This window comes from Staurois parvus, unplaced genomic scaffold (genome assembly GCF_062004578.1).
Source record: "Staurois parvus isolate SC_StPar_1 unplaced genomic scaffold, SC_StPar_1.0 ptg000155l, whole genome shotgun sequence".
Lineage (NCBI taxonomy): Eukaryota > Metazoa > Chordata > Amphibia > Anura > Ranidae > Staurois > Staurois parvus.
Genome location: NW_028317951.1, coordinates 6,240,651 through 6,253,212, shown reverse-complemented (window position 1 = coordinate 6,253,212; position 12,562 = coordinate 6,240,651). Strand labels below are relative to the sequence as shown.

Genomic DNA, 12,562 nt, shown 5'->3' with positions numbered 1-12,562 from the left:
GGTGGGTTCCAGATGGTGATAACTGGACCATTCTTATGTAATGTTTATTGAAAAGCCACTTTACCAATCCTTGTCACAGGGTGACAATGCAGTAGCACAGTTGGGAGTTCGGATTGTTGTCATCCTAGTATAACAGGAAGTTGTTGAACAAAGATCACTAGGTATTACTGAAAGCTGCAGATTTAGAAATATTAAAAACATTTTAATGTTCATACAATATTTTAGTGAATGAGTTTACATATTCTGCAAAAAACCTTAATTGAACCTTTGCAGTCAAAATAAACATGTTTGAGATAAAGTAGCAGTAAAAAACTACTACAATTTATAGATGATAGAAAAAACAGTTCAGGGCATGATATGGCAAGACTTCCTCTTAAGGGTATAGTTTAATATATTTAGTCTAGTTTAAGATTCCAGGTTCTAAGCAGATCTTGCACCTGTAAAAATTTGGTCACATATGTGCAATCATGATACATTTATTGTATTTTTGCAGTGCCAGTTCAAAGTAATGCTGAAGAAATCAGTAATGCCATTAAGAAGGTCAAGTCACTGTAAATGTTAAATATAACCTTATATTTACTCATCTGCTATCAATAATACTTAACAAGAAGTCTTCCTGTAGCTATATATAGTGAATATCTTAATTATATTCAAGTGTGTTTCTATTAACATTGGTAAGAGCGTTGTCCAAAATGACCACATATGCCTCCATTATTAAATAAGTGGGATATGAAAAATGCTAATGCATATAATTGTCTATATGAAATGGCATCTCTAATCTTCAAATGAATACAGTATAAATCCAGAGAAGAGAGAGTCTGTTTCATCAAAAATCGATTCATTCTGACCGATGCTTAGAACCTGAAGCCAAACCTCATCATCCTCACGAAGATGGAGCAGGACCGATCCTGAGACTTGACACGCAGATTGCCTGGCTTGTGTTTGTACAATGATCCTACCATTGTGAGCTAAGCCAGCAACTAGAAGATGGTGTGATGGGCTTAAGTGATATGAGAAAAAGTAGACACCTTCAACAGAGGCCACAAACATGCCTGAGTTTATACTGTATGGTTTATTTTCATTCACAAAAACTTTATCAAATCTTATTGGTTGTCCTGGTGATAAGGAATTCCTACTTCCTCTGAAGGCTACTGAAAATGCAATATTATCATGCTCCTTTTGTGATCCTTTTTGTCCTTTTTCTCCCTTTATTCCAGGAATTCCAGCTGGTCCACGATACCCTTGTAGCCCAATAGCTCCAGGCATTCCGCGATCACCTTTTGGTCCCGTAAGACCCCTTTGACCTATAAGTCCTTGAAGCCCAGTTTCTCCTGGAGTTCCTGGTATCCCATTTGTACCTTTGTTTCCTCTTTCACCAGGGCTTCCCTTAGGTCCCATTTGTCCTTTTCTACCTTTCTCTCCTGGCTCACCTTTATCACCTTGTAATGCAATGGCTCCATTGTTACCTGGAATTCCTTGATCCCCTTTTTCACAAAGAGCACATGTTTCTCCTGGTTCACCCTTAACTCCTGGAGGACCCATCTCACCTTTATCACCTTTACTTCCTGCTTCTCCTATGGGACCATAGTCTCCTATTATACCTTCTAACCCCTGGGGTCCAAGTTCTCCTAAAAAAAAGTAATCAGATTAATAGTAAATTGCAAAAATTGAGGCAAACAACTGTTGTGTTAGTACCAAGTCACAATACAAACATAATCTCTTATTAACATAATGTAATGGCCAATGGTATACCTGGTCCCAATAAGAAGTAGGCTTCAATGAACAGATTTATAAATGGATGTTTTTCCATGCCCACTAATGAACATTACCCACTACTGAAAGTTTTTGTCAAATAAACTGAAAACAACACATATTGAGCATAATATTATTTATAAAATTAGGAATATTTTAATGATCTTCCTCATAATAAAATGCTGTAAACATCTAGTAAAAAACCATGCCTAATGCTGAACTTCAGGTTAACTAAAACTCCTCCCTCACAGTGAGGTTGTACCGGCACTGCAAGGGTCAAGCGCTGGTTTATGTTGAGGCATTTGAAAAAGCACTTTTCATTTACCTGATTCTCCACTCCCCAGGCTCCTCAGTGCCAATAGACCAATCCTCATAGCCTCTTCTGTCCTGGACTCTGTCAGTCTAAAGTCCTCTGACATCATCAAGATCAATGCATGGACTATAGCCCTGTATTGGACGTTAGGACACTGAGGGCAGTCCACTGCTGGAGCTTGGGGGAGTGCAATTTGCCAGGGAAGCAGAAGGTCAGATAAGTAATGCTTTTACTGTACCCTAGACATATACAAGCATCTAACCCTGTCTTGGGGGGGGGCCGCCCCACTGCAAGGAAGGGAGTTTTACTTTTACTGACGTGGGGCTTTAAATGTACATGGCTGATACTATTTTCATGAATTTTAAAATACACACACACTATTTCAGTTCTGGTGCCATTTTAATGTCTGAGGGTGCATTTTGCGCTATATCGATAAGTAATGTATCTGTTTAATATGTTATGAAGAATACATTTGGGTAAACTAAAAGTGACCTGTATTTTCATATATTATGGAACTTCCTTTTGCAGTATATACGGTCTCGCAATATACAGTCAAAAGTTGTCTATATTATATACAAGCACCTGACGATTCTTTGAGACAGCTCAGTAAACTGGAGAACCAATTTCATTTAAGTTTACAAAACTCAGATTATTAAAAGTTTCGTATTTCTGCACACTTTATATGGCTTGTCATACTGGGCATCATCATTGCTCTTTGGAAATCTTGCAAAACATATTTTAACTTTAGTAGAAATGGTATTGAATTGTTGATGTACTTGAAAATTGTGGTAGTGCTCAATTCAGTTTACTAAAAGAAAACGTTTGTTATTTTGGTGCAACCAAAAAGTACAATTTAGCAACAATTAGAAAATGGTATATACTTAAGAAGAAAAATATCTTAAACCTTTTTTTCATTATGGTATATCCCAAAAAAAAGAAAATGTTGGGTAATAAAATTATGCGATTTTGTATATCAACTACAATAGCATCTAACTTGTTCAACAACTCTCATATACATATTTGCCAATTTGTCTTCTAAGCTTTCATGTACGTAAACATATAAAAAGTGTAGTAAACACTAATGAATTGAGACTGTCACACCAGCACTGCATATCCATTTCACATAAGTCATGTAAACAGGTAACTCCTGTGCACATGTCTATATATTGTTTAGTTAAGATCACCATATCACCTCCAACATAAATTCTCAAGTGATCAGATGTCTGTGACATGCTGTTTGTCTTATCTCTCACAAGCTAATGAGGCATGATACATGATGCCATCTACAGGTACAATTACCTGGCTCTCCTCTGTCACCTTTGTCTCCCTTTTGTCCTGCAGGTCCAGGAATATTACAGAAGCACTGTTTTTCTTCAGTAGTGTTTTCCATTGGTATTTCCAAGAAAGAACCTGGTTGTTCATCAAATGGATAGGCTTTGTTAGTGTCTAGTATCGGGAGTAAGGTGCTATTGTTCCCGATGTCTTTGGGAGCGCTGTCTTCTGCATGGAGAGAACTCTCAGTGATGTTCATGTTGAATACATTCCAACTAATTGGTTGCCTCTGCTCATTACTTCTTGTAGTTAGTTCCTCTTGTTTTATATTATTTTCCACTCCATCTGTCACATTGTCTAAAGCAGGGGTTACTGTTGATGTTACAGCAGTCTGGGAACTGGTTTGAATCTCACCATCTGTGACTGGATCAGTTTCACTTGTTTCAAGGTCCAGATCAAGAGGAACAGTAAATGCTTGTTTGGGCTCCTCAGTTTCAGTAGCATTGAGTGACTCCATTGTGAAAGGTGGGCTAGCTGTCAGGCTAAATATTGCAGAGGTTTCGGTACTCCACAAACTCCATAGCAGTAGTTGTATCAGTAACACAGAGAGCATAACTGCAGTTTAAAGAAAAGAAAATACAATTTTATTACACTAAGCTAGCTGGCCTGAAAGTGTATCTATTTTAATGGGCTATAAACCTGACCACGTTATTACATAAATCCAAAATACTGCAGAGAATATCTTAATTATTTTAATAGCAGGGCCATAAATCCAATCTTCAATAAACAGACCAGCATGGTAAAAGCTCTACTTATTTTAATTACCTTAAAGCAAATGTTAATTTTATTTTCATTTCTTAGTTTGGGGAATATATCACTAACTGAAACAGCACTGATTTCTAATTAACCAACATCAGTGATTCACCCACATTTATTGGATTATGATCAGACACCAAATGTTTATTCAGAGACCTCAGTAAACAATCATCATAATTTACCTGACCTATGGGGATTGATCTAAATAACTGCAGGAACAAATAGTGGAACTGCTATTGTTAAATTCACACTTATTTTATCTAGAGCGCAATAGAAAATGAATGCTAACACCAGTCCACATATCTTTTCCTCCAGACTGCATACAATTCACAGACTCATAGCCAAGTGCTCATAGGTTAGTCATATTAGAGTGAGCAGTTTGGTGAAGTACAGAATTGGAAAGGCTTTGATGCCATCAATACAAACAGCAGGTCTGCAAATTTGCAATTAGTTTTTATAAAGAAAATTGCTTAGAGTTGAGCAATCCACAACAAATCAAAATTAAAATCAATTAAAACCACCAAAGTATCAATTGAAAGGCATTTTAATCTATTTCCACCCAAAGTGTGATCTTTTGGTTGCTTTAGATCATTAAAGGATCAAAACCAAGAGTGTTAAATTGCTGTGGATAGTTCAATTCATGCACTTGTATTTTGAATCAAAAGTTGATGGGAAGTTTCCAAGTTTTGAAAATGTATTATACTGTTTTAAGCATAATAAAACATATCTAGAAGTGCTCAAGTGGCAAGTATTCTTTATATCATTATGTTAAATATGAGCATAATTTCCATTTTTGCAACAGGTGAATACTTTTCATGATGTGATTTAAAACACCCATGGTATGCTTAATGTAGACAGCACTCCATTCTCAGTGCTGGCATTCAAATAGGTTTGTGTGAGAGAATAGCATATTTATTACTCACAGGAATATGATCCACTATCCCAACTCCTGCAATCCATTTCAAAAATGGTCAAGAAATAAAGCATAAATACTTGCTACTACTTTGTTAAAATGTTCTACACGTCAGCATGAAGAGATAATAGAACACATCAGCACAAATTCAACTGTCCCAGGGTAGTGCAGGTGTTCGTTATGACCTATCAGAGGTAGATCAGTTTTATAAAGATTAGACGTTCAACTCTAATGCATTCTTTGCAGAACACTGACAAGCGGTTCAATGGGAATATGGATAATGAGCTCAGTCCTTCAAATCTCCAAATCCACACTTATTCCTAAAATTAACAAATCAGTCGAGACAGATCAAATGTCCCAGTTCACATGCTTGTAATTCCAGGCAGAGAGGACATTTAAAGTGTTGATTATGCTGGATAAAAATGACTGACTAGATTATGACAGATCAGAACTCACTCATCCCTAGATAACAGACCTCATACTTGTATTTAGGAGTGCAAATACAAGACAGAGCCCCATACCAAAACCATTTCTAAACATCTAAATCTTCAACCTTAGTGTTAAAGTATATCTACAGCCTTATTTGATGTTGGATAGAATAGGGAAGGGTTAAAACTCATCAGTTTGTTTACAAAATGTGTTATGTTGGGGAGATTTCCCTTTACTTCCTGTACTGTGTACTGTACATATTAGGAAGTAAGAGGAAATCTCTCCAAATGTGAAGTAAACATCTGTCTAATAATTGTCACTGCAATGGAAGCCTTCCCCTCTATTCTTGTTTCAGTGCAAACCCAAATTTGTGAATTTTTCCTGACTTAGGATAAGTAGAGAAGATTAATTTCTCCAGTGGGGATATAAGCAACAAAAATACCCTGACATATTTGATTGCACCTACTCACTATATCCCAAAGCTTTGGCTTTAGATACAGTTTAATATTAGTTCCACTTTAAGGCCTTTACAATGTAGATAAGATAAGTGTATTCACAGATGTTGGAGAGAAGTTCCTAAACTGTACATGCATTCATTTGTATTCAAGTTACCTGCAGATTTGTTATACTTCCTAGGTAACTCTTTATACATTCAAACTGTACAATCTTCTGTGACACATAAGACATCTATTAACTGTATTCTGAGCCAAATAAGGCCATTTACAATTTTAACAGTGTTAATCAATACAGCAGCTGAAAAATAAAGATGATGGAGTTTAAAACTACATAAAGGGATGGATGGAGCTCAAATTGAAATAAAAAACCAAATGCAGATAACTTAGTATCCTAAATCATATCTAAACCCAAAAGGAAAAATACTTTACAATGCAATAAAGGGATGGATGGAGCTCAAATTTAAACCAAAAATACTTTACAATGCAATAAAGGGATGGATGGAGCTCAAATTTAAACCAAAAATACTTTACAATGCAATAAAGGGATGGATGGAGCTCAAATTTAAAGCAAAAATACTTTACAATGCAATAAAGGGATGGATGGAGCTCAAATTTAAACCAAAAATACTTTACAATGCAATAAAGGGATGGATGGAGCTCAAATTTAAAGCAAAAAACAAATGCAGATAACTTAGTATCCCAAATCATATCTAAACCCAAAAGGAAAAATACTTTACAATGCAGCTTACCAGTCTGTTGATGTGGTTGCTGCATTCGTTTTCTAGTTTGTTTTTTTGTTCTTTTTTTGTGTTAACCTGATAATCCTATGAAGAACACACTACCTGTCCTCACATCGTTGTCAACTTGGGCTGGTCTCTTAATTTGTTCTACAAACACATATACCTGTCTTTATCTCCATTACGTTGGGACAGGCATAGTTTTCAGAAACATGCTTAGAAGGAAGAAAATTTAGTTATGATTTCCGATGAGGACACTGCATTTCTGGCAAGATCAACAGGTATTTTGTATACTTGCTGAAAATGTCCTTAGCCTGAAAAAAAGAAAACGAATGCAGCCACTTATAATTTCCAATATAGAACATTTTTGTTCTACGGTTTGGTCATACTTTAATGTTCTACTTTAATTTCTCCTTATGAAAGAAACTGTGCTCAAGCTGAATACTACATGCAACATGCATGAAATGCATACTACAAAACTGTATATCCTTGTGTGTTGCAGACTTCCTGGCTCCTGCTCATTTTAGCAATACTGGACAGGAGACAGAGAGAACAAGACACAGTAAGACAGGAAGGATTCAACCATTCCCTTTGCTGAGCAACGCATCATGATGACCTTTCTGAAGTATAAAGATGGTCATTAGAGAGGCAGGTGATGTACATAAAACAGCGGTAATTGAAGAAATCACTGGTACGATCAAACAGCTAAAATTTTATGGTTTGTAAATCAATCTGTTAGAATAATGAGCCAGATCTTGATATGTGAATCTGTCGTGTAGATCAATCAGTAGCAGGCATGCAGGTGGAAATTTATCATAACAGATGAAGGAACACTTTTTTAAATAATTGCATTGTCATGATATTTTAAATATTTAGCAACCCACATTACTTTGATCGATTTTTCTGCAAAGCTTTTCATTTATTTTTCAAAGATGCTGCTCAGTCTTGAAATCATATTCAGCCCACACAAACATCATTTACCTGCTAGGAGATAAGAAAATAGGTGACCTTCTGATACGACTTTTGGCTTTGCAGAAATGCACATTGGATTGAGTGGTATTAAATACAAGATGAAGAACAAAGGCCATTTGTACTCAGCTGTGTAATTGGTGTCCCTTTACCGGCTTCATATAAGTATAATCACAATACTTAACGGGGTCTCTGATGTAAGCATCTGTGGCCCCTAATGTAACCCATCTAGTGTTCCCTGATCTATAATTACAATTGATATTACAGAACTATTAATGTTCTTCCATTAGTAGAGAAAATGTTCCTTGTTGTATGGAAAGTAAAGCATATAATTTTCCAGGAAACTGTACAAGTGATTTCCAAGCTATCAATTATGAAACCACATTAAAGGACCATATACTTTACTGGCAATTCTTATGCTAGAGATTATAACTGTAGCATGCTAGTTAAAATTAATTTCAAAAGAATAGCTAGTAATAGAACAATTGTCCATCCCTGAATTTGTTCTTTGCTAACCCAGAAATAACGAAAAATATTAGGTTTATATGGGGTATGAAGGTCACAGGAGGAAGCAGTACACCTTCATTCCAATAGAACAAAGTAAAGCAGTCATAATATTATGCAACCAATAAATTGTAAACAAAATGGTTTACCTTTGTTTTAGATGCTTTGTAAAATACCCTTTCCCTTACATTGGATTCCATTTCAGAAGAAAGTAAGCCACATGTATAACTGCACATAATAGGATATCTTTATCCTTCATGCTACAATCTAGGTTTGATGTCTTCACTCATTATGGGCACCGGGGATTAGAAAATACCCACCAGAATAAACAAGATGTTGATGATGCAATCAGGTGGCCCTCCAACCCTAATATCTCCTATTATACTAGGAACTACACCTTTTTTAAACACTGAGCAATGAGATATGAGTATCCAGAATCACCCAGTGAATTCTGCATCTCTACATGCTCTCTCAATATTGCATACAGAACAAAAAGTAGAATTCTCTATACTCATCTTTACAGTCCGAACTTAATACTGCATCTTATTCAAGTAATGGTTGTCTTGACTAGATATTGGAGTTGATTTACTAAAACTGGAGAGCACAAAATCTATCAGCTTCCAGGTTTTTTAGTCAAAGTGTTATTGTACAAGCTGACGTTAGAAGCTAGTTGACTACCATGCACAGCTGCACCAGATTTTGCGATCTTTTAGTAAATCAAACCCATTGAGTAAACCTTTCTATAGTCTTACAGCTGTTTAGATTCCATGCAGATGTAATGTAGTTGTATGACTAAGAACAAATCACCTTATGACAATATGTCACAGAAGTAGTTTTCCTATGTTCATATAGACTCTGGATGCAGAAGAACATCTGGCGCTTGTGTTTGAAGATTTAATAAATATATGGCCTGCTACAGTGTTAAGACATTGTCTGCAATCTGTATTGTGTTCTAAACATGTGATAGTTAGCTGGTATATACTGTAGATCCTCATTTATGTATGCAGAAATATGCCAGGGCTAGGTTACATGCAACAAAAGATTGTTCCAAACTAAAAAGAAATATTGGCTTTCACCTAGGTTCACAATGAAAATCAACAACAATTCAGATGCTTTATTCTTTGTATTAGGGAAGCACCTTCCAGGTATCCTCAGTATTCACAAAAACTGGGAAAAATTAAAAAGTTACCCATAACAAAAAATCAGATCTTACTTTCATTTTTTACCCAGGCTGGTATATTGAAACAAGGAATGTGATTGGTTTCTTAAGTCATCAGCTCCATCTTTCTTATTAGTGTTAGTGTTACATTCACCTTCTCCCCGATCTAGAGCCGAGGCTCTTCTCTGGCATTTATGGGTTCAGCCTGGAAGACCAGCACTGAACCAATCATCTTACAGATGTTGCCCTAAAGGGTTATTCCTACGTCCAGTGTTTCCAGCATCCCTTGTGACTCCAGCAACAAATGTTTTTCCAGCCACACTTGTGACTCCTGTGACCCCTGTCTTTCCAGAAACCCTTGTGACTCCAAGACTCCAGCAACCTATATGTCTTCTGGGTCTCACCTGTGCTCACCTTTGCCACCAGTAATCCCTGTGCTCACAGGTCTCCAGTGACTCCTGTGTCTCCAGGGACCCTTGTGCTCATGTGTCTCCCATGACAACTGTGTATCCACTGACCAGGAAGCTTCCTGTGTCACCCAGTGATCCCAGAGCATCCTGCATCATCTAGTGACCCTGAAGTAAACTGTGTTATCCTGTGACTCCAGTGTACCCTGATTATTTCTATGACATCTGTGACCCCACAGAGCAACAAGTATGCTCCTGTATTTTCTTAACTTTCTCTCAGTGGACATCTGTTCATGATACTATGGTTGAACCCTAGTCACCTGTTGACATTAACAATAATTTCTTGAAAAAAAGGCTTGATGCCCAGGACGACAGTCAAGTTCAAATGATTGGTCATCCATTACCCTTTTTTAATTCATTTGAATTTACATCAGGCCTTCCTTGCTGCAGTTCTTGAACCTCTTGCATTATCACATCCCCCTCCACCTGAGCCTTCTCTGTCAGCTATGGCTTTAAAATGTGACTTTACGTTACCACCATCCTTCTCTTGGTATTCTAAGTCTCATGGGGGGTTTATTTACTAAAGCTGGAGAGTCCAAAATCAGACTCCCTTCTGCATAAAAACCAATCAGCTTCCAGGTTTCATTGCCAAAGCTTCATTGAACAAGCTGAGGTTAGAAGCTGATTGGTTTCTATGCAGAAGGGAGTCTGATTTTGGACTCTCCAGCTATAGTAAATAAACCCCATAGTGTCATTATTCAGTGTAATACACATTTTGGGATGCTTTCACAGAATTTTCCTATGGCCCTAGCTAAAGTGGTCTATGTAATCTCCCTACTGCATACTGATGCTTCGGCCTGGGCATCACTGTTCAGGAAAAAAAATTATCCTGCGATCAACAAAATTGCAGCCATTGTGGATCAAGCCTCCTCTTTGGTAAGTACCCTTCTACACCTCTAACAAGGTTTGCATACAGTGGGATAGAGCATGATTCAGGTTTGAACCTTCTTGTCTGAATTCATCTGGAACAATGGGGACCTCACCTCCACTTTTGGAGAGGGTTTGTAGGAGCAAATTAAAGGACAAACTAACAGGACATAACATTTTCACTACTCTAGATGACCTGGTCACCTGGGCCATACAAATAAGCACTACCTGAATGATATATTAATTATCTCCCTGGACCAGCTCACACACAGACACCATGTCCATTCAGTTTTGCAATACCTCGTTAAAAAATCTATGGTAAGTCTAATGCCTAGTACACACTATGAGAAAATAGGATAAACAAAAGCGTGTATCGTGATGTAACCAAGAATGGTATTAACTTCTCCTTCTTCTAAATTCTCAACCGACAAAGGCAAACGTAGTTACTTACTAGAGTAGTAGAAAAGGAAGTGTAGGGTCGTTCTTTGCTTCTGATCATGCGTGGTTTTTTTTAGTTGATTATTTCCGTAAATTACTGTACACATTGGACAAAATTAGGATGTTGAGTACAATAACATTTTCTAGCTTTCACCTTTGTTTTTTTTTCTTTTGAACAGTTGGCATCAGCTGTCGAAAGCACTATCTATACTAGTGAACAGATAACAGATTGATAGTTCTTCGTAAGGAAATTTTTATTTTCTCATAGTGTGTACGAGCCTTAAAGCTGTCTTTTTAAATTTCCTCAGATGCTTTTCCTGAGTTATATAGTCTCTAAGGATGGTCTTTTTTCCAAAGGACCCTGAGAAAGTTGCAGCTATCTTTAACTGGCCCCTGCCCAGTGGTCTCAGCACTACACAACTCTTTTTAGAATTCAGTAAATACTACTAAGCAGTTCATCATCACCTACTCTTATCGTATTGTTCTTATTTTAGCTTTCACCTGGAAAGATGCCAACTCCAAGCATGGGCCTACTGATGCAGTTGAAGGCTACCATGCCTTGAACCAAGCCTTCCTTTTCAAATCTGCTCTTACGAGACTAGACATCACTAGAACCCTTTGCTTTGAGGTAAATGCCTCATCTACAGGAGTTTTGTCATCCCTTTTATGTCCCCCAGTGGGGCTGGGCACCCCTGCCCCTTCTTGTATAAAACCTTCTCCCTAGCAAAGAGGGATTATTCCATTAGGGATTGAGAACTATAGCCATCAAACTGACCTTTGAGGAGTGGTGGTATATCCTAGCAGGATCACCTCATCAAATTTACATTTGTCCATAAAAACCTACAGTTCTTACAAATGGCTTATTATCTAAGCCCTAGGAAAGTCTGTTGATTCTTGTTCTTTTCCCACTTTGTCCAATCATTTTAAACCAAGGATCAGCAACTCTAGAGCTGGAGCTTTCTCTCACTCGTCTGCAGACTCTAGTGTCTCCAGAGCTGAGAACTAAGTATATATGTTGGGCCCATGAATTCAGGTTTCTCGGGAGACCGTGCTCTCAAAAAAATCTGTTACGTTTCTCACTTGCCATGGTGGCCTGATAACCGAAAGGAAGTAGAGGAGTATGTAATAGCTTATGCAAATTGTTTCCAAACCAAATCACCAACCCAAGCATCTGCAGGCCATCGTCTACAGCTACCCATTCCCAGTGCATCAGTTCCTATTTTTCATTCTCTTTGGCAAGCTTCTATACCTTTTCTTCCCAATACCCTGTTCTTCTGAGATTTAACCAAATTTAACTAGTGATGCCAGTGTCCCCAATGACCCCAGATTCTCCAATGAATCCTGCACTCCTGTAACATCCAGTGACCTCTGAGCATCCTGTGTCACCCAGTGACCCCAGAGCATTCTGCATCACCCAGTAACCCCATAGTTACCTGCTCCACCTAGTGACCTCACCTAGTGATCCTGTGAC

The 12,562-nt window shown here is 37.5% G+C and overlaps 1 protein-coding gene across 1 annotated transcript; it reads right to left on the bottom strand.

Moving 5' to 3' along the window:
- Positions 1-460: 460 nt before the first annotated feature.
- On the bottom strand, positions 461-7,767 carry LOC149463268 (uncharacterized). Its single transcript, XM_089675452.1, has 3 exons — positions 7,669-7,767; positions 3,365-3,952; positions 461-1,628 (listed from the first exon to the last, which is right to left on the bottom strand). The coding sequence occupies exons 1-3, from the start codon at positions 7,730-7,732 to the stop codon at positions 775-777; spliced, it is 1,506 nt and encodes a 501-aa protein (XP_089531578.1). The 5' UTR covers positions 7,733-7,767; the 3' UTR covers positions 461-774.
- Between the last annotated feature and the right edge of the window lie 4,795 nt (positions 7,768-12,562).